This window comes from Ictalurus punctatus, chromosome 12 (genome assembly GCF_001660625.3).
Source record: "Ictalurus punctatus breed USDA103 chromosome 12, Coco_2.0, whole genome shotgun sequence".
Lineage (NCBI taxonomy): Eukaryota > Metazoa > Chordata > Actinopteri > Siluriformes > Ictaluridae > Ictalurus > Ictalurus punctatus.
The window spans coordinates 27,459,925-27,483,171 of NC_030427.2; the positions used below are offsets into that span (position 1 = coordinate 27,459,925).

At 41.2% G+C, this 23,247-nt stretch overlaps 2 protein-coding genes across 4 annotated transcripts; one reads left to right on the plus strand and one right to left on the minus strand.

The window, feature by feature from the left end:
* The first annotated feature begins 2,078 nt into the window (after positions 1–2,078).
* On the plus strand, positions 2,079–5,509 carry tac1 (tachykinin precursor 1). Of its 2 annotated transcripts, NM_001200768.1 has the most exon segments (5): positions 2,404–2,673; positions 3,451–3,556; positions 3,747–3,770; positions 4,475–4,531; positions 5,194–5,373. In NM_001200768.1, coding segments are annotated over 5 exon segments (348 nt in total). In that variant the 5' UTR covers positions 2,404–2,559; the 3' UTR covers positions 5,241–5,373.
* Positions 5,510–7,971: 2,462 nt separating this feature from the next.
* asns (asparagine synthetase) lies at positions 7,972–21,578 on the minus strand. Of its 2 annotated transcripts, none has more exons than XM_017481051.2 (12): positions 21,458–21,578; positions 18,458–18,713; positions 17,902–18,139; positions 17,476–17,661; positions 16,541–16,642; positions 16,330–16,457; positions 14,721–14,847; positions 13,596–13,702; positions 13,408–13,508; positions 12,503–12,584; positions 11,632–11,787; positions 7,972–8,968 (listed from the first exon to the last, which is right to left on the minus strand). In XM_017481051.2, the coding sequence occupies exons 2-12, from the start codon at positions 18,704–18,706 to the stop codon at positions 8,759–8,761; spliced, it is 1,686 nt and encodes a 561-aa protein (XP_017336540.1). In that variant the 5' UTR covers positions 18,707–18,713; positions 21,458–21,578; the 3' UTR covers positions 7,972–8,758. The 2 variants fall into 2 exon arrangements, with proteins under 2 accessions (XP_017336540.1, XP_017336541.1); XM_017481052.2 differs by having other exon boundaries at positions 21,446–21,550.
* Between the last annotated feature and the right edge of the window lie 1,669 nt (positions 21,579–23,247).

A 23,247-nucleotide genomic window follows, 5' to 3' on the forward strand; every position in this document is an offset into this window, starting at 1 on the left:
CTCTGAAATTCAGTCAACAGTAACTTCTTTGTCAAAGTGTAACACTCGATGTGACATAAAAATAAAAACATTTTTAAAAAAAACTATATAAGTAATAGTAATTAAAAGATGGAATATCCATTACATATAAGCAAGAGTGGGTCTCACAGCAGTCCTGAAAATGCAATGTGCTGCACTTTTATGTCTTTAGGTACAAGCAAATATCTGATATGTTGAATCAGTTGCATTTAGGAAAAACACAAAAATAGACATTATCCACTGGGTCTAGTTAGTGTAGTTAGAACCTCAAGCATTCCAAGATGTCTTATCTAATCATTTTCTGTACTGCTTAGCCTACACAGGGCCACGGGGAACCTAGAATCTATCCCAGGGGACTCAGGGCACAAGGCGGGGGACACCCGGGACGGGTTGCCAACCATCACACACACACACACTCACACACCTATTAACACACTTTGGACAATTTATTGATGCCAACCAGCCTACAACACATGTCATCTTGCTACCTCCAGATGAACGGATTACATTCTGGAATTGATTCAAGCATGCTAAAGGTATATTTTAAGGGTATTTGAGGCATACAAATTAGCATCAAGAAGTACCAGACCTGTTAGTGGTAGGGGCATCCCTGTCAATGCCTTTAGCATGGGTCCATTATGCTTGACATGTACAACCACAGTAGACATCTTGTTTTCACAAGATCACAAGATTAAAAACGTTACACTAGACATTGCAGACGCGTCATCTTCTTGGGCAACCTGAGTTGATGAGAAAAGTAGAGTAAGTAAGTGCATTGCACATACATAGGTGCTCGCCTATTCTGCACAGAAATAACATTTGCATACGTATAGCATTAAGGCATGATTAAATACAGGGACATAAAGCCACTCATGCTGTGTGTAGTACTCGTCGCTGAGCATCTTCTTCTAGGGTTAGGGAAAGGCATCCTTTCTGATGGAAATCAGGGGCGCTTGTCCACCACTGAGCGACCTCTCCTCTGCTCTGCTTCCCTCAAATAACATTTATTTACAGCTGAATGAATTACAAAACAACAACAACAGCTGAACGAATCAAAAGCTCCAGAGTGTAACACTGAGTTGCGGACCACACACACACACACGCACATGCTCTCTCTCTCGCTCTCATTGACCCACTCGTTATGCACAGTAGGGCAACTCCGGGTCTGAAACCACCTGCCTAATATTGTGTAGGTCCCCCTTGTGCTGCCAAAACAGCTCTGACCCATCGAGGCATGGACTCCACAAGACCTCTGAAGGTGTGCTGTGGTATCTGGCAGCAAGACGTTATCAGCAGAGCCTTTAATTCCTGTAAGTTGCGAGGTGGGGCCTCCATGGATCGTATACACGATCGGCTTGAGATCTAGGGAATTTTGTGGCCAGGTCAACACCTTGAACTCAATGGTTCCTCAAACTATACTTGAACAATTGTTTGCAGTGTGTGAAGGTGTATTATCATGCTGAAAGAGGCCACTGCTATTAGGGAACACCGTTGCCATGAAGTTGTGTACTTGGTCTGCAACAATGTTTAAGTAGGTGGTACGTGTCAAAGTAACATCCACATGAATGCCAGGACCCAAGGTTTCCCAGCAGAACATTGCCATTATATATATAAAGGGTTCTTCAAACATTTTTTGTTAATGATGGTTAATGGATCTAATTTACCAAAGTGGTTCTACCTGGAACCTTTTCTAAAAGAAAAAAAAAACTCATCTTTTGCAAGCTTTTAAATAGAACCTCTAAAAGGTTCCCAAAGGGGGACAAAAAAAACAAACAAACAAAAAGACCCTATACATGCTATACAGTAGCCTTTCAGTCTGTCTGTCTGGGTATAAGGGTTCTTCAAATGTTCTTTGGATGGTTAATAGTTTTAAATTGAAAAAGTGGTTCAAGGTGGAACCTTTTCCAAAAAAAAAAAAAAAAAAAATTGTGGCTTTTCTTTCTTTTTCTTTCTTTCCTTCTTGAGAAATATCAATATCCACAATATCAAATCGTTTCAGAAAGTCACTTTCTGAAATCTCGCCACTTTGACGCAAAACCACACTCTGACGTATTCTGGTCTATTCGTTTTAGCTCCAGGATATTTCTCTCTCTCTCTTCCCCTAAGTACCTTTTTAGTAATTCCTACGTAACTCATTAGGGAGTGAGTGTGCCACTGTCTCTCCTTTCCTCCCTCCCCCTCACACACATTAGAGCAGCAGTGCACAGTTTATAGGAACTTCACCCGGGTTCAAAAGAAGGCTAAACTCAGTCAGCACCGAGGCTTCAACTCCAGTGAAGGACACCAGGGTCAGCGGAAGAGATTTTGGGAAGACGTGTGCCAAGCACATTTATTTCTTTCGAGCTACTGTATAAAAGCCGTGGCGTGTCTCTGATCAGAGTGAAAAGAGAACGCAGAGGAACAAGACAGGAGCTCCTTCTTCACAGCATCTCTCTCTCTGTCTCTCTCTCCCTCTCTCTCTCAGCCGTCCTCAGCACACCTTCGGGAGGACACTGACTCTGGGACATTTGTTCATTTTTTTTTTTGCACTTCTGCTCCACGATGAAGTTGCTGCTCTCAGTAGTGGTGCTTTTCCTTGCACTGAATGAAGTATTTGCAGAGGAAATGGGTCCAAATGAAGACCAGGATTACTGGGCGAACGGCTCCATAATGCAGGTAAGTGGATTTCCTTTTAAAAAAAAAAAGAAAAGAAAAGAAAGAGAAGACAGGAAATGAAGAAATCTATTGTTTTTGTTTTAGTTAGTAAAGGACACCTCTTTATAATAAATAAGGTGTTAATTCTGAAACGTTCGTGCAGTATTAAAATTAGTCACAATGTGTAAAAACTTAAATGCCGGATCTACTTTTGTAGCAAATGTAACATTACTGAATTAATAGAACGAACCATTAACCACAACTCCGGCTTAATTAAAGCAATGATCAATAAATGTCAGTAAAATTCCGGCTTGATTAAAGTCAGTGTAAAAGGACTTGTGTCGCTGTCCAGGGCTGAAACAGATCGTTGCTGGTTTTATATTCATTGCACGTCTCCCATTTGACTTTGCACACTGGAAGACAGCCAAGCACTCTCCAAAGAGCTATGAGCACGTTATGAAAATGACAATGGAAAAAAAAAAAAAAAGAGAGAGAGCTGGTCTAATTTGTAAAAATTCAAGCGGGGATTTTTCCCCCACACGCACCTTTCATGTCGAATGATGACCACCAAACTATAAGGGCTAATTAATTGAGCTGTTTATTTTACTCTCTAGGAGTTGTTTAAATGATCCTGATGTGTCTACTGTAAATCAAAACATTACCCACGGATGAGGGGCACTGGAATGGATTTCCACTGGTTCAATTTTTTTTTTCCCCCCTTCACACTATAAAGTCTTTAGCCCTACATTTATCCTTACCATCTCACTTTACACTAATCCGATAACCTTTTCTTCCTAGGATGACTGGCCGATTCAAGCCGATCCCTTCAGAGAGATACTCAGACGGATAACGAGGAAACCTCGGCCACATCAGTTCATCGGTTTAATGGGGAAGCGCTCCTCTGGTAAGATCATTTCATCAGAAAGCTCTCTCGCCCTATCTTCCTCCCTCGCGTCAAAGCTTTATAGAGTAAATAAATAGATCAACAAATCCAACAATGATATTATGGAGAAAATGCAGCTGCTGGAATGACCAGATGTTCTTTTTTTTTCTTTTTTTTTTTTTTTTTTTTGCATGTTTTTACCTCCCAAAAGCTAACACACAGATTACACGAAAAAGTAAGTAATTGTTTATTTGGAGTTTTTTTTTTTTCATAAAAAAAAAAAGCTGTTTTATGTGTGTGTGTGTTGGGGGTGATATTTAAGCTTTATGCAAAGTGGACGTATGTGGAACTCACTGGGATAATTTACATTTATTAGACAGGCAACATGAGTATTTACTAAAGTCTTACATCCCTAAAACACACGGGTTTCCTTCTTTTAGAAAAAGGTTTGAGTATCAATTTAGCCAAATTAACTATCCAAAGAACCTTCCTTTTTCTGAATCGGAGGGATGGATGGATGGATAGATAGATAGATAGATAGATAGATAGATAGATAGATACCTTGATATATAGATAGATAGACATATTAAGATTACTGTTACGGGATAAAAGTACACACACACACACACACACACACAGCACCTACACAAACACACACACAATGCTATAGGAGCCTCATCAGTGGTGGATCACATTCGCCCTGTTTAATTACAGTGTTCAGTAGCGCTTTAGATGCTCCATGTTCTCTATTTCAGTCTCTTCTTTATAACATTTCAGTCTTTCACTGAACTGATCTTAGGCTTCATGTAAAGATCAAGTTAAACCAACATATGAACTTGAATGAATGAGAGGTTTATTATTATTATTATTATTATTATTATTATTATTATTATTATTATTTTGATCAACTGACAAATCCCCCCCACATTTAATTTCCAGGGCATAAAATTAACTCCTTTGTGGGCCTGATGGGTAAAAGAAGCCAAGAGGAACCTGGTATGTATAAAATAATATCATATCCAAACCTTAGTAATAACACCCGTTACTATATAGCGAGCGAATTTAATCCATTTGTGCAGTTAAGATTTATTTGATGCTGTAAAACCCATCCAAGGAAGCGGTACATGTTTCAGTACGCGCTGCATGTGATTACCACTTCATGTGACATTTACAAACAACAGAAAGAAATGCAGTTTTATTCTTTAAATCCATCCCATAAATTATCATTTGGGTCCATAATGTCACATGGGCTCTCCTTTATCCAGGCCAAACTGAAAAAAAAAAAAAAAAAAAATTATATTTCACCACTAATTAATTTTAATCTACTGTCCATCAGGAATATTTCTCTTAATTTAAGAGTTACAAATAAGCACAGCTTGAATTATTATTATTATTATTATTATTATTATTATTATTATTATTATTATTATTATTATTATTAAAGAAACAGGCCTTTGGAAATTCCCTGTTGCAAACTTACAAATCTATTTTGTGGCTGTAGTAGAATTACAAAAGATATTTTTGGACAGGTTTTCATAAACATCTGGCTAGAGAGGGTGATATATTGTACTGTTCATGTTTAGCACGCTTTAGTAGTTTCTATAAGCCATTGTTTTCCGAGTTTCTCAGTGTTACTCGTGTTTATCTCCGTCTTTTAGATTCATACGACTGGAGCTTGCTACAGAACTACTATGAAAGGCGCTGACGGACAGCCCGACCTCCATCATGTCTGCTTCATGCTCGGTGAAGACACCCCACTCGTCTTTCATTTATTTATTTATTTTCAAAAAATAGGTGTTTTCACTTCTAGACTCTCAATAAAACTTTGTTTTCCACCGTGTGGTGATGTAGCAGTACCTGTGCCAATTTGTGTACCAAGAATGGAAGGGACATGCGGATACGGTCCGACCTGTAATATCGTGTTACTGTCCAAGTCTTAAAAGAAAAAAAAAAAAAAGAAAAAAAAAAGAAGAAGATGATGATGAAAATACTAGTGGACTATTTGCACTGCCAATCTCTGCATAGTGCCTCACGATGTTCAATCCCAATCTGACTGTGCTGTAAATACTGGTCATGTTTGTCATTCTCAGCATTTCCTGTCCTCATCACTGTAACTGTGGCTTAATATTCTATTAAATATTAAAATTATTTTCCTTATTGGTGGAATGGTGGATTGCAAACATTGTGCTTGGAAACCTGGTGCACGTGCGCCCCCTGCTGGCTCGAGGAAGACATTACAGAGGGTTTTAGTGCCTGACGAAATGATACAAATCTGTGCAGTTTATTCCCAAACAAAACTCGGATAAGGTCTGAAACTAATCTGAAAGCACGGGAGCAAGTTTTGGTGTGAAACGAGGACTGAACATAGTACACCTAGATTTAAGCTTACCATATTGACATCATGGCTAATAAACTGTAAAACGATGGTCTATTAAAACACACACACAAACAATGAAAAAAACTCTATATACATTTCGCCATATTCTTGAAATATGAAACTGAACTCAAATAAACACATGATGATCATGTGATCACGTGTGTGACGTGGAAAATGAAGCCACTTACACAACGTATTTTATATTTAAAAAAAAAAAAACAGTTGGGAGTTAGCTGTGAGGTAAATGTTCTGCACTTCTATACGGCTTTATTTGAACCTTAGAGGTTCTACAAAACACTTTACACTGGTTCTCATTCACACACGCAACAATGGTAGCAGAGCCGCCATGCAAGGCGCGAACTTGCCATTGGGAGCAGTTTGGGGTTCAGTGTCCTGCTCAAGGACACTTCGGTATGTGGAGTCACGTGGGCCGGGAATCGAACCTCCAACCCGCTCTACCACCTGAACCACAGCCGCCGAGGGAAGCGAAGAACCATGACCTCGGCACACCCAGGGGGCGTGGCTTATTTCATTCCACTACACTAACTTAAGTCGATTCACATGAAGTCGTTTTTACTAGAAAACAGAATTTTCGCTGGGTCTAATCAGCAAGGAGCATATTATGTTCAATAAGGAAGTGCCTTTAAAAAACAAACAAACAAACAAACAAAAAAAAACCCCACAAGTACAGTGGAGAAAAATAACCTGACAAAATTTGTTCCAGTAGCTAGAAGAGCTACACAGTCCCTCAGAGAATAAAACAAGTGAACTAAAATACACGAATCTTCCAATTTTTCCAAACATTTCGAGTTAACGTTGATGCTGTTTTCAAAAGCAGAATCACAGCTTCAGTTCGTTTGGCATGCTTGTGGTGTGCGTTCGGTCTGTTGACCGAGTTTTGCACTTACAGGCCGCCGTAGTTTCCTCCATTCCCGCATTCTTCTTAGCAGTGCTCCATCGTTTCCAGTTTCTTTCACTACACCCCAAAATGGCGGTATTTCACAGTCCGTGTCTGCAAGAGCTCCTTCGTTAGAGGAAACTGAAGGACAAGTTGCTGTCTCTTGATCGATGTTCTGATAAGCGTGAGCGGTATTAAAACAACAACAACAACAAAACAGGAAATGCATCATAACACTTAATGCAGTCTATTTTGGTCTTAACCGACCAGAGATCCTTTCCGTACATGTTTTACAGGATTCCATAGAGCAGTTTTCAATCATATCTTTCTTCTCACTACTCTTGAAGAGAGCACAAGCACAGTCGTGCCTTTTCCCGATTTTTTTTATGACTAAACCCTGATACGTCTGCAGAACCTTCTCCAGGATTAGTTTTGATAGTTCATCAGCCAATCGCTGAGGAACAGGTGTATTTATGTTCAGATCACGTGACACTCTAATTGCACGCAGGTGAATTCCCACACTGTCAAGACATCAAATCTTCACACTTCAGTCCCACCATAGTTGGAGAAAACACAAGGCTGTAATGTAGAAAGGTCAGAACCAGGCTATAAATCGGACTCTGGAGAATTTTTAATCCTTTAGTGAAAAACTACAAACAAACACCGCCGACGTATTCGCCAGATTATCGTATAGCTTTGGAAATCTGTAGTTTACGAACGTCTTATGACGATGTTTATCGTTTGTCTTAATTAACCCCCCCCACACACACACACAAAACGTGACGAGGAAATCTCCTTGAAATGCAGCGAACGGCAACCCATGTTCATCTTCCCAGAAAGACACAGCAGTCAGTTTTCCCCTCACAACGCGTAAATAAACAGATCGTGAAATTGTCTGGACTGGATCTTTACGTGACAGCGAACCTTCGCTACCTCTGCATACACTCGAATAATAATAATAATAATAAAAATGTAGTAACATTTTTATACCTTGAGGAAATACGATTTAAGAGTGTGAAGCCACTTTAAACCGGGTCTGACGCTTAAATGAGCTTTTAATTCCATGGCAACGCTACAGAGAGCGGCAACGTTCCAAGACGTCATGTATTCAGTGTAAACAGACACATGGAGAAACATGATCAAAGACCAAAAAAGACAGGATTTACAACACAGACTAATATTTTATTTTGCTCGAAAAGTGAAAAAAAAAAACGAACAAAAACAAATGATCACTCATGCCTTTGTTCCCTGAAACACTCCGTTCACCTAATCCTTGTTGCGTATACTGTACGTCGTGTATTTTTTATCTCTTGCATTTGATCAGACGCTGCAACGTGCGCGTTATTGTTCCTATAGTGACGGCGAATTCATAGGGACTCGTATGACATAATCCGAGTTTAATAATTGACACCGGATTGTCGTTACGTAACAAAGAAACATGTATAGTTGATGACCTGGTGAAGGTTTCGGTTAGGAGATTTAACATTACTGAAAGGAGTCTCCAGTGTCGGCGTGTCGTAACATTCGGACGTTAGAACAGCTGGTTACAGTGTATACGTGCTGCTCCGGATGGTATGTTTAAGAGTGCTAACAGGATCTGGCTGAAAATAAAAGTATAAGGTTTTGTTCTGCGCTGTAAGAGGAGTAACACACTTGGGGGTGTGCAGTTATTGGAAAATAATCAGTAATGCCGTATCACACTGGGCCGTATCACGGCGGGATTATTTTCCTATAACAACATGTCCCTGAGGGTATTATTCCGTACAGAATGAACATTTTTTTAAGCTGTTTTAAATGCTAGGCTTTGCTATAAAAGGCACGCTGGATGAAGCATTTATCTGAAATGATGAGCCACTGCATTGCACGCTGCGTTGATCACGGAACAGAAAATCAGAGAGAGGCTTGAAGTAAGGATGCGATACAGTATTTGCAACAGAATTACGAGTCGTCACTGATCTTTGTCCGGTTTGTAAATGGACAGGGTTCTGGCCGAGGGATCGGTAGCTTTGATCCACCGAGGCATCCAGTAATGCGGCGTCCATTCGGAGCGTCCCGGGTAAAGCTTCTCGAAGATCTGCCGGAAATAGAAGGCTTCTTTGGTGGCGGGAGGGTTGTAGGGGAACAACGCGGCCGCTTTCTCTAACTTGGCGTCGTTCACCTACAGAACAGTCGCGAGACAAAAACAAAACAACAATTAAAATACACGGCTGTTAAACGTGCGATATCCTCACAGAGTATCGGGCTGTGAGGAATATCGTGACACTCGGGAACCGGATAATCAATAGTCTCTGCGTATCCTGCGTTCCAGGAACCATCAGTGATGTGTCACCTGACTCTGTAGTCTGTAGTTCCAGACCCTGAAGTGCTTTAGAACGTTCTCGAGTCAAATCTGATCCTTCTCTCAGCACTTTCAGAATAGATATTTCAACTCTTCCCAGAATAACGCTCAATATTAATCAGGCCGATTTAGCAAAAAATGAAATGGACTCGGTTCCTCGAGTGGGCGCATGCTTGAGTCACAGTGTGACCGCTGTAAGCTCTGCTTGTTTGACGATATGTGCCTTTTTTTTGTTTTGTTTTGTTTACGATACACTGTACGGTTTGGCTGAGATTTCCTAAAAGAGTGCCAGCAAAGCACTGTTTCAAAATGGAGGGGTGAAATAATAATAATAATCAGTAATTAACATTTACAGGAACAATTTGCAAATATATCATTTACATTTGAATAAACAGAAGTTTAGTCTGTCTTGTTACGGAATCTTGTCACGGTTGTTATGGAAATATCTACTTAAAAAAAAACAAAAAAACAGATCCGAGCTGTAACAAGTTAACGCGATTAGAACATGCTGTTTATTTACATCTGAAACTCCTATTTATTCCTTAGATAAACTTAAACTTGTGTTAATCGTTAAGTATATAAATAAATCAACTAACCAAATACATAAACGTATATGTAAACATCATATCTAAACGTATAGATAACATATTTATGAAGTTGTTTTGATTGTTGTTGTTGTTTTTTAAATCTGGAAGCAGTTTTGTTTTTATATATTAGGCAATAATACTTATATATATATTTGAATAAGTATTACACTGGAATTCCAGTTTGTTTATTTTATTTACGTTCTAATTTTGCATGTCGTTGCACTGCGGGAATGTATTTATTTTTCATTTTTGAAATGAAAAAGAAATGTTTTTTCTGTAAGTCATATTGATGGCGCTCTCTCTCTCTCTCTCTCTCTCTCTCTCTCTATATATATATATATATATGTATTTCTTCCTATAGTTTAGCTGTGATCATTTTTAACCCTTGTGGACATTTTCGTCTTTATTATCATTTTGTCTGTGTTAATGCATACACTGCGCAAAAGGTGTGCATTTTTATCGGAATTTTAATATTTCCTCCTCATTTGCGTTCGTAGATCTATTTTAAACTAGCTAAACAAAACAGTTCCACTCAGGACCTTAAGGACAAAAACGTCCCCACTGAAACCCGTTCAAACCGCAATATTTAATCTCCGTGACGTTCAAGGATAAAATCCTGCATTCTGTGTCAACAGACTTTTATTTTGTTGACAAGGTTTCAAAACATATTTTCTGCAACGCGTAGGATTCTCTCGGGTTTCGTCTCGGGGGGAAAATCCGTGCTTTTTCTTTTTTGTGTGTGTGTGTGGACAGTTTGAAAGAAAGAAATGATAATGTAGTGGAAATCACAAATCCCACCCCATGTATACGAGTCAAAGAAGGTTCCTGGGCTTGGAAGATTTTTTCATTGTCGTCACGTATCAACGAGGGAACTCTGGACTTCATTTCCCAGCAGCCACTGCACCATACTCATCAGTGTCACATGACCACCTGCACCTCGTGTACGTTTCGGTTAATGATAATACCCATGCTTGTGTCTGTGCGACCGTATTTAGTTTTTGCCACAGTATTTTGTATGTTTGTTGTAGAGTCCTTTGTTTGTGTTTACCGTTTAGTAAATGTCTGAAGATCTGCGCTTGCTTCCGAATTCGACCTTGTAGCATGACAATTGTGTAAAGAAACCGGCGTTTAAAGGGTTAAAATTCTGAAAATGAATGAATGTTTGGTCATTATGATCAGAACTGATGTTGATTTTTAAAAAAAAAAAATCCACATCAGTCAAAATGGAGGAAAAAAATATTATTAATACATAATATTTGTTTGACAGTATTTGGACATGAACGTTGGGTAGGTTTTTTTTGTTTGTTTTGTTTAAATCTGACGCTGCATAAAAAAAAATATGAATGCATCAAAATGAATGTCGTTGTTAATCAGTGACATTTCAAAGACTGTAATAATCAAAGAGGAAAAAAATCCGCTTAGCATTGAGTATATTACTATTTCTCTTTTTTTCCCCCCCCATTAAAAAAAACAAACATCAGTGGCATTATGTAAACAAACCAGCATTTAAAGGGCTACAATTTCTGACAATAAATGAATGTTTGCTCGTTCAAACTGATGCTGGTTAGAAAAAACCGACGTCAGTGAAAATATTAATATACGATATATTTGCGACAGTTTTTGGACACGGACATTTTTTGTCCCCTGTGGACCTACGTGTAACTTTATTTCATTGACGCACGAGGGTTAAAAAGTCTGCGCGTCGTTTGAGATCGCCGTCTTAAGCGCGGTGATTCGTTTAAAAGCGTTTACTCTTCAGCATGGTGAACTCTTATCTGTTGCATGGGAACAAAAGAGGCGGCGATTTGAATTCGACGCCTGCACTCGCAATGGAAGCTCCTTCCGCTTTCTGCGAACGGTACGAGAACGACGCGATGCGCGTGTGTGCACCTGTACCTCAGACTCGATGTGCTCCTGCAAGCTGGTGTACCAGGACTTCTTCATGGACGTCATTCCGTCACTGAAAGCCTCTTTGCGTCTCCACAGAATCTCGTCGGGAATCAGATCCAGTCCATTGAACGCTTCCCTCAGTAGATGCTTCTCCACGCCATCCTGTTTCCACAAAAAAAAAAAAAAAAAAGTGAGGTTCCCTGGATTATTCTGGGATATCGTGAGCATTTTAACACAATTACACTGTTAATGGTATTATTATGACTATATAGACAACATCAGGGAATGATATAGACAGTGGATGAAGTCTGGATCCTCAGCTTTGACAGTAGCTCCCGCTGTAAATCACAGGTTTATATGAACGTACCGTTTCTATAGTAACAACTCGTTCACAGGGATTTGTGTGCTGGATATTCCACATAAACTAAACTAAACAAAAACAAAACGTGCGTCGATGTGGTGGAGGGTTTTGTGAAGAGATGTTCGTTTAAGATTTATTGAAGGAGTCTCCAGGGTTACTGTTCATAGCTCCTATAACGTAAGTGATAACAGGAACTAACTTTGTCTTGCCGACGTTCCACCGCATTAAACGCGACATCTATAAACAGATGAAATTACTACGTCGTCGTTTAATAAATACACGCAACCTGCGTTCGCTTAGTAGTGCCTACTCAGCGTGGCTCAAGGTCTCTTTCCTATATATATATATATATATATATATATAAACAGCTTGTTTTAATTGAACATATTTAGAATGAATTTAGAAGTCATGAATGGAGCAGTTACGGCCACTAGAGGCATCTGCTGCTCTGGAAGCGAGGCTTTTATGGCGTAACTTCAGATCAGAGAAGAACAGAGAGAAGGAGAGAGTCTTGACCTTGGGCGTCCTCAGATCCTCAGGCAGAGAGAGGTAGTAGGCAGTGAACCTGTGGTCCAGGAAAGGCACTCTCAGCTCCAGCCTAATGACACCAGGCCCGGAGAGAAAACAAATAAATGAATGGAGGAGAAAACACGAGGAAAAATAAACTTGCTCACATCTTACATTTTCCAGGAATATATCACAAAACGTAGAGACAAATAAAAAGTTCAAGCTGCAGGTTACAAATGATCCACCAGGGGTCAGTATAGTGATAATGTATTACCCAAGTAATGCTGCGTTTGCGGTGCCTAGTAAGTGTTCATTCGTTTACAAGTTATAACGACGTTGTGACGTTTGACGTGCGAAGTCTGGGGACAGACATGGACGTTTAAATGAAAGCGTGTCTTGTTTGTCCTGTCAGAGCACGTAAAGCTCATAAAAACCTACTTTAAGCACACTTTTACAGCTGCAGTCCTGAGTTTCTATCGGTTCTGTTCTACTGACCTCCAAACATTCATGCAAAATTTTGGACTGAAACTGCAACAACAGCGGAACGACGGCGTGTAGCTTAGCAACAAGCTAGCCGGCTAACGTCAGTGATAACGCTCGTGTTGATGATTACCTTCTCAAAACAGTGATCATTATGGTCTGTCGTTACGTGTCTGTATATTAACTGATCTGAAGCCGGTACTGCTATAACCTCATTCAAAACGTAGAGAAGTGGAGCGTTACACCGTTCACAGTGCGAGCGGCCATGTTGATTTGACGTCACTTCGTACACCGGAACAACCGGAAGCTGCCTGACGCAGGACTGGTTGAAATTCCGAGTCGATGGGGCGTTTTTACCGGTTCTACGTCCGACGTCGAATAAGACGTGTGACGCGTGCTGTGAGTTTGCGAGCACGACCGCACCATGATCTCACCCGTGTGCGGCTGTGGTCCGGTCTGCCCTCAGCCCGTCGAACAGATAAAGCTCCTTCAGCAGACGCACGCTCTCCTCCGCTCCAGCCTTGTCTGACGGAGCCTGAACGAAACAGCACGCCGAGTTTACTCGGAGAAAAGGCTTCGGTCTGATTCACAGGACCGGCTCTGATCAGTTCATCAAGCGTACCTTATGGAAGTAGATGTAGCCCTGCGTCAGTTCATCAGATCCCTCACCAGAGAAGATCACCACGCTGTCCGTCTTCTCTCGGACGTATTTAGAGATCAGATACATGCCTGGAAACATAAAAAACACAAGAAGCGTGTAAACGAATGAATTATTATTATTTTGCATCGTGTAGCGGCTAAAATAAAACCGGATCGTCGATTAACGTCTACAATGTATGACACCTTTTCTACGGCGAAGATTCCACATTTCACAGACAGAAAAGCAATCACACCGGGAGGAAAAAAATCTGACATCCCGGCTGACAAAAAAAGGTCCTCCCCTAAATGGGCTCTACGAACGTCCCCCCGTGTGTAGGGCCCTCTTGACGTCCTATGGATGCTCACAGGACGTCCGGCGGCCATTCGGGACGCTTAGGGGACTTTCGCTGAAATGAACACATTCAGTAGTGTTATGATTTTATATAACGTCCGCCAGCGAACGTTATAAACCGGACCGAACGCGGAGCTAAGTGGACGTCCGTAACGTCCGTGGGACGTCCCCTGATGCAAGTAAATCCGCGGACGGCATTGCTTTTCATTCGTCACGCGGCGAAAACCTTCCACACTGAAAAAAGCTAAACCTCCTGCGTCGCTCGATCTCTTTTTGGTGACGGACAGTCGGAAGGGGATCGATTTATTAGCTTGTTTTTTTGTAACAGAATGAAACAGTGAAGTGAATGTAAAAGCAAATCGCTGTCTAATCGCAGCTCGAACACATCACTCGTTACGTTCGCTTCACTTGCAGCACGGACTACGCAGCTCCGAGGGCAGAGTTTTAGAAATTTCTTCTCTCTAAAGCGCCAAGGAATTCAGGACTAATTCACGCCGTCAGATCAGATGGAAAGAGGAATGTCGCTTAGACGGAGTCTAATCGGTTACGGTCACCGAGCAGCTTGAACGAGATGAGAGACGTCTAATCTTCCTCCCGAACAACGTGGGCTAAGGAAAGATCAGGTTAAGGTAACGATCCCCGTGGTGTCACGCTGGATTGGTTCTGCTCTACTGAGTGAAACGAACAGCGCGAGACAGCGTCGTGCAATAAAATTGCCTCAATTCGTAATACTGCAATAGAAACATCCGGGCTTACCAACTGACGCGCGCACTGTGGTGATGTCGTAACACTCCAGGTGGAAAATAACTTCCTCCAGAGCACGGATGCCCTCCTCTGGGGTGAAACTCACCTCGTGGTGTTCGCTGCCTATGTGGGCTGCAACCTAGAATATATCAATATATATATATATACATAAACAAACACTTAAACACCTTAACAGCTCATACTCATGTCCATATTTTATTATTAAAGGTACCATCAGTTATTTTAGCTGAAGGAAGTGCCTTCCTTTAGTGTTACGGACATAGCCACGCCCCAAAATGCAAGGTGGAAAGCTTTCCGGTTGGACAGACAATACGATGAAGTAAAGACTCTCCTAGTCCTGTTTGATTGGATGCTCAGGGTCCGTGTTATTTGTGTTTTCCCCTGGGTTTTTTTCCTCCCTCCAAGAAGACGTATTTTTTTAAAGCTTCCACAATGCAAGGAGAACTTTATAAACCAGTCCTTCCAGGATTTTACAGAAATGAACACAAAATCAAACAAAACCTGCAATATCGGGAGGAGCGTAGGCCAAGACGTGTCATGTGACGTCCTCATAACGCGCATTCGGTCAAAGGGCGTCTTTGATATACACTACCGGACGAAAGTTTACACACACTCATTCTTTATTTTTATTTTTCACGTTTAATAATAATAATAATAGTAATAATAATAATAATAATAATAATAATAAAGTCATCAAAACTCTGGAGTTACACAAATGGAACTATGGGAATTATGTTGTGATTAAAAAAAAAAAGTAATTTAGCATTTTATCATCTTCAAAGTCGACGCCCTTTTAACCTAGAATTTTCCAGAAATGTATTCCTGGCGTTTTCTCGACCGATTTCTTGAGGAATCCCCCCCCCCCCGCCCCCCCGAGATGCTTTTCAAACAGTATTAAAGGAGTTCACACCGACGCCGGACTCTTTTCGGCTGCATTTCGGAAATATTTCCCTCCGAGTCGTCCGTTTAAAATAAATATTTATTTGTAAATAAAACGTTAGTTCTCTAATGAAAGAAACGAATACGTCGGCACGATTATATTTTTTTTCTGTCTACGACGCCGATTTCACACGTTTAATCACACAGCTTCGGATCAAAAGGCTTTTAACGTCATGAGAAACATTTCGGTCGCGTGTCCACAAACTTTTGACCCCCCCGTCCTGTATGTTATGTTTATGTATTAATCTGCCCCGGGTAATTTCTCTTAAGGATGTGTCGATAGGATTTTTTTTTCCTTCTTCACGAAATGAGTACCTGCACCGTATTAAACAAGAAGGAGAGACTCATGTTCAAGATGTTTTGGTGTTCAAACAGTATATTTAATAAAGAGCGTGCGAGCGGTCAAGCTGAGGAGGCAGAGCAGTACCAACGAGTGTGAGCGTCATAAATCAAAGCAAGGTGACGTGAATCGCACGGAATCTCGGTGCTCACAGAAATGAAGCGCTCACACACACACGACAGTTTCAGTGTACGCTTGCCTGTATGTACAATTCCCACAAAGGCATTACAGTGTTCATTCGAGTGATAAGTTGTTCTGACATGTTAGTATCGTCACAGTAACATGTTAGTAAACATTAATAAATGATAACACTCTACGGACCTTGCGTGCAGCTATGATGTCCGGACTGTCTTCGGCCCCGATAGCAAACGTCTGAATGGGATACTGCAGCTGCTCCTCCTTGGCTAGCTTAACAAGCGTGGCAGCGACGAGGCTGGAGTCAAGACCACCTAGAAATTAGCAGAGTGTCTAAAAATGACATCCGGTGACTAAAAGGAACTGTCAAAGGAGAAGAAGAACCCAGCAGGAGTACCCGAGAGGAGGCAGCCGATCCTCCTGTGGGCCATGAGGCGCTTCCTCACGGCGTTTTCAAACAGGATCCTGATGTTGCTCTTCACCGTCTCCAGAGCGAAACCTACTCAAACAACACAGCACAAGTGTTCAGATGTTCAAATAACTCGTGTGGATGTTTTAAAAGGTTAAGACAAGTGTCGTTCGGCATCGCGTGGCACAAGTTGTGAGGAGAAAACGTAAGCTAAGCTAAAAGCAGCTAACAAGGCTAAGGATTTTCCTACTGTACAACGTCGCTAGCTAGCGTGTAAAGTCGTTTGAGGACAACGTGGAGGTAAGGTGGCGAGGTGGGAACAAGATTAAAGTGTCAGGGATATTAGCATTTCCCTCAGATGTGTTGGTAAATAAACGAAGAAATGACTCAGCAAAATAAAAACAGCCCTGTACCGTAAGTGTGCGTTAGCGCCGACTTTAAAAAAAAATTGTAGTTGTCCATTACAGACATTTTAAACTACAATTACTATGTGTCCACATTATATATAACACTAGATTCGAAAACGACATATACGCTCCCTGTCCACTTTATTAGAAACACCCATACACCTGCTCTTTAATGCAATCATCTAATGAGAGAAATTGAGGCGTGTGAATCAGATTCCTGTTATTGGATGACAGGAATTGAACCCGATGTGGTCTTCTGCTGTTGTAGCCCATTTTATGATGTGTAGTGCATTTTTAGATGCTTCTCTGCTCACCATCACCCCTTCCCCATCCCCATACCGCCCCCCATTCTGATGTTTGACGTGAACATTGTGACCATGATTTTATGCGTTGCTCTGCTGCCACGTGATTGGTCGATTGGAAAATGGCATGATCGAATAGGTGTTCCTAATAAAATGGACAGTGGGTGTATAATTAAATGACCCGTGATTCCTGACCTCTCTCTTTCGTCCTTACCCGTGCCGAGGTTCTCGACGTTGTCGTAGGCGGCGTGTTTGGGCTCTTCGGTGCAGCAGTGGAACCGCTCCAGCTGAACGGACTCCACCTTTCCATTCAGCTTCAGGTCGAACACCTCGAAGTGGCCCGGTAGGAACGGGGTGATCTTCACAGGGTTCGACATGGAGTGAGTGATTTGGGTCAGGCCTGGAGAATGGAGAACGTGAGGACAGAGAATGTTTGATATTTAGCTCCGTTTTCAAGTTAGACCGAATTCCAAACGGCTTCCTATTTACTATACATGCTCACTACATAGGGTGTATCTGTAGAATGTATATACAGTATAATTTTACGCCCATCGTGTCAGATGATGATTTGCATTTGGGAAGCAATTGGGCAAAAACCAGTACAGATAGACATAACCCAGAACAATCTCCTTCCTAGTACCTTTGGCTTCGGAACACACGGCGAGGAAGCCATCTTCAGTCAGCATTCTGAATAAAGGCCTGACGCCGTACGTGTCTCTCCCCAGGACGACCTTCCTATTGGCTGTGTCCAACAGCACGAAGGCGAACACTCCGTCCAGCAGCGACGCCATCTTCTTACTGCCGAAGCGGTCGTACAGGTGGAGGATGATCTCTCCGTCCACTTTGGTCTGGTAGTCAAACTCAAAGTGCTTTTTCAGCTTTAGGAGAAAGACCTCAGACATTAGAGATGTTCGACTACAACGCAAGCAATCTCAATCTCTAACAGTGGAAGCGTGACCACTGAAGATTTGAATTAAACAGGTAGAATGTGGGAAAATAACAGTGGATCTTTTCTTTTCTAGTAACCATGACAAGACAACTAAGGGATTCACATAAGCCCTATTTTGATGGCATCAGTTTCTTACTGTAATGTCAGGATGGCCGATTTTCCAGATTTGTTTTCCTACAAACATAGATCATGAAACACTCTAATCATGACGTTGCGTCAGACAAATTAATCCAAACTTCATACGTACCCGATGGTGGTTGTAGATTTCACCGTTGTAACAGAGCCAGAGGTAAGGGAAACGCTTAATGCGTAGCGGCTGCATCCCGTACAGCTGGTCCACGATGGCCAGGCGGTGGAAGCCGAAGCAGCAGTTGGTGAAGCCGTTGACATTTTCGAAGCGGAAAGCATCCGGACCTCTATGTGCGATCTTCATGGCACAGGTGCACTGAACTGACAGGCACTCATCACTGCCAAACAAGGCCCATATACCGCACATTGTGTTTCTGTAGGGAGGAAGTTATACGTTATAGTGTAGGTAATTTCATCATTAAAGGCATGCTGGATATTTAAGTCAGGTATTTAGACTGATTTATCATGACTGAATGTGACAACGTCTGTAGTTAGAGGTCGACAGATTGATAGGTTTTGCAGATTACTGATTGGTTGCTGGAACTATGGTTTATCGGCAAAAATCCACACCGATAGTTTTTCCCGGTTGCGTCCGTTGCGGGAGCGGCTGAGAAGAGTCCGCTGTCGTTATACGGTACGAGAGCGGCCTCTAGAGGCGAAACAACAAACCACAGCTGACCGATTTTGATGTGTTATTTGAAGTTTTTTTTTTTTTTTTAATTCATTTTGGATGTCTTTGTTCTTATTTGTTATTTGGAGCGTTACATTTGGGCTCAGTTTGGATGTATATCTTTTATTTACTTTAATATCTATTAATAGCTAATATAAATTAATATTTATTCCATTTTAAAAAGTACAGTACATTCTCACGGTACAGTCACTGCGAGGGAAATGACTCATTTTTACTTTGTATTAGTTCTTGTTCTTTTTCTGTTCATCTGAGGATAACGCCTAAAAGGTCATGTCATGTCACTGAGATCAGTGCAGAATCTAAAACAAAGCCTGTTACTGAACTGCCTCAAACTGCTTCTTATCGGTACACAGAAGTGTGTCATGCTCTGCGCTTCATATAGACTGTAGACTGATAGAATGTAGACTGATGCAGCCCGGAAGCCCGGAGAGTGGATCGTGATCAAGGACTTCCGCAGGACCAGGTGGAACAAGCCACGGTGGTCTGGGCCATTCCAGGTTCTCTTTGTCACTCATTCAGCAGTGAAAGTCAACCAGAGAGCCACATGGATGCTTGCGAGCCAGTGCAGGAGCGTGCCAGAGCCGAGCATTGAGCTGGAGAAGACGGGACTGCAATAGGAGAACTAGACCATAATTCTCTATCAAGAGGCCTCTAGAAGGACCTACGTTCAGGAACAACGATCTGCATATACACACCCACACACGACACACTACACCCCGACACATCAACACACCAATCCCATGCGAGTCCACGACAGATGGTCTTAAGTGGTATCTAGTAGCCTGTGAAATCACGGACATGTAGTTTTTTGGAGAGAATGTTGACGAGACGGAAACTGTACTCTTAGGAGGACTGAACTTCATTAGTGCGTTTTATATATCCACGTGACCAGGACAGAGGTTAGACGACGTGACAATCACATTGTTGCAGCAGAAAGAGTGCATGAAATGACTCATTTTTACTTTGTAATAGTTTTGTTCTTGTTCTTTTTCTGTTCATCAAAGGATAACACCTAAGAAGGTCATGCCATGTCACTGAGATCAGTACAAAATGTTTATCTGCTTACAGAGACACAAACATGTTCTTCTGTTCAAGGTTCATCTGCACATAAAACAAAGTTTGTTTGAACTGCCTCAAACTGCTTCTTATCGGTACACAGAAGTGTGTCATGCTCTGTGTTTCATATCTATAGTAGTGGTTTAGTACATTCTATCCTGTATTAACCATCTTTCTGTAATAAACCTTTTTTTACCTTCAGAGGACGAGTCTGCGAGTGTTGTCTAACTTCCACGACACAGTCAGTACTGTTTATTATTACTATTTTTGTAATAAAGTTATTTTTTCTTTGAGTGTTATGTTTTCATTCAGTATCAATTTTTTTTTTTAACTATCGGTCGATTAATAGGTTATCCGCAGGTAGGTATCGCACGACTTAGTTAACGGTATCTGGTAAAATCCACCATCTGTTGAACTCTAACCTTAGTAGACATCATCTGGCCCTTTCCCACATGTCTCCCTGTGTATTGGGCACAACACTGGGTGTAGAAGCCATTATTTCTTACCAGATATAGTTCTGCTTATAAAGGAAATAGGAGGTTAGTGAGTTCTAATGGAATTTAGCATTAAATATTATTCAAAAAAGCATCAGCTAACAAACTTGCCTTCTTTACTTCACCAACAACGGATGTCTATTATGAGTCATTTTACTGATTCGATTCTTTTGAACAAAACCGGTAAACTTAAACTACATTTTTTTTATACGTTTAATTTACTACCCAGTTGCATCCAAAACATGTCAGCAAAAGTAAACGCCCCCAAAGCACAACTTAAACTTTAATTTCATCCAATTTTTGTATTTTAATGCTAAGCTTTCTAAAAGTAGCCTTTAAAAAAAAAAAAACAACGAACATTTACCATTCGCAATACACGTTTAATCGCTACCAGATCATATTTTACAACATTATGATGGTTTAGTCAAATAAAATATTACTACTTGAAAACATGTAACTAGAACATAAAAGAGTCGAGCTCTCGATTTGATTTTGTTTGCTTGAGAAACAATGATTCAAGGAGTCGTTCGATTGAATCGATTCGTCGCCGTTAGGGAGTCGAACACCCTGACGGTTGGCAGCAGCAACACGGCTGATGTAACCGTGACCGTAAACGGCAGGTGCGTGCATTAAGAAACGTGTAACAGAGTATTAAACTAAATGATAAAAATAGAAATGATGGCCATGTGAAAGTTTATCAGTAAAAGAGATAAAAACGAGAACTAAATGACATGAATCGCAACTGAATCGCACCGCTCGCAATGTTTTCTTCATAAATAATAATATTAATAATAATAACAATAATAATAATAATAATAATAATAATAATAATAATAATAATAATAATAATAATAAGGCTGTGTACCTGTTGTTTTACCTTGTATGAAAGAGATGAGTCTGTGCTACGGTGGCCTGGAGCAGACACTCTCGAGCCCAAACCGCGTATGATGAAATTCAACCTCGGATGTCATAGCATGCGAGAAAGTGGGCGGGGCGACACCAGTGGGCGTGTTTATCATTTAATAAGCTCTAAAAAGTTCTTATCCATCTAAATGCTTAACATTGACTAATAATCAAGAAAGGAAGAAAAAAAAAACAATTATGTGTTTTCCAGTTATTACTGTGCAAAAATATGTAATAGTGGACCGACAAGACACAGGCCAAATACAGACTTGCTCCGTGATCATTTATTTAAAAATGCCTCACTATTTACATTTGCCTGGCTGTATGGGAACGAGTTACATTTCTGAACAGCAAAGGGCCTTTTTTGTTTTGTGAGTAAATACTGGTGTCTGTATATACACCGATCAGCTATAACATTAAAACCACTGAGAGGTGACGAGAATAACATTGATTATCTGGTTACACTGGCACCTGGGGCCATATTGTGATGGCTAGACAACGGAGCATCTCCAAAACGGCCGGTCTTGTGGGGTGTTCCCGGTATGTAGTGGTTCGTACCTACCAAATGTGGTTCAATGGAAGGACAACTGGTGAACCAACTAATGCATGTGGGGAGCGAAGACCCGTCTGGTCTGATCCCACAGAAGAGCTACTGTAGAACAAATTGCTGAAAACGTTAATGCTGGCTATGCTAGAAAGGTATCAGAGCAGCTTGCTGCATATGGAGCTGCGTAGCTGCAGACCGGTCAGAGTGCCCATGCTGACCCCCGTATACCCCCGAAAGCACCTACAACAGGCACGTGAGCGTCAGAACTGGACCATGGAGCAGTGGACAAAGGTGGCCTGATCTGATGAATCATGTTTCCTTTTACATCACGTGGACAGTCGGGTGCGTGTGTGTGTGTGTCGCTTATCTGGGGAAGAGATGACAATGTTCTGCTGGGAAACCTTGGGTCCCGGCATTCATGTGGCTGTTACTTTGACACGTAGCACCTACCTAAACATTGTTGCAGACCAAGTACACGCCTTCATGCCATCGGTATTCCCTAATGACAGTGGGCTCTTTCAGGAGGATAACCCGCCCTGCCACACTGCAAAAAATAGTCCAGGAACAGTTTGAGGAACACGACAAGGAGTTCAAGGTGTTGACTCGACCTCCAAATTCCCCAGATCTCAATCCGATCGAGCGTCTGTTCTGGACAGACATGTAGGATCCATGGAGGCCCCATATTACAACTTAGAGGACTTAAAGGATCTGCTCCTAACATCTTAGTACCGGATACCACAGCACACCTTCAGAGGTCTTGTGGAGTCCATGCGTCGACGGCTCAGAGCTGTTCACAACATTAGGCAGGTGGTTTTAATGTTATGGCCGATCGGAGTAAATTACTGAATATTTTTTTCCTGCTTAAATGTAAAATCTTTTACTATCCCGAGTGAAGTGACACTACTATTACTACTGTCAGTAATAATGTAATACGGAAATAAATGTCCAAAAAGTATGTTTTCATCAAATATCACCACATCATTGGAATTCAGGTTGTGTACAAATGTCTCCATCCCTGATTCAGAGGTGTACACGCTTCTCCTGCATGATTAATACCCCTATCCTTTATTATACACAGGCAACACGCTGTCTGAAAATACCAGAGGTGACCTTCGAGATCTTCGTTCATACGAAGCGTTTAAAACCAGGACCAAAAAAATAAAAAATAAAGAGAGAGAGATAAACCGAAAGAAGAGAATCGCATCGGAGAAAAATGC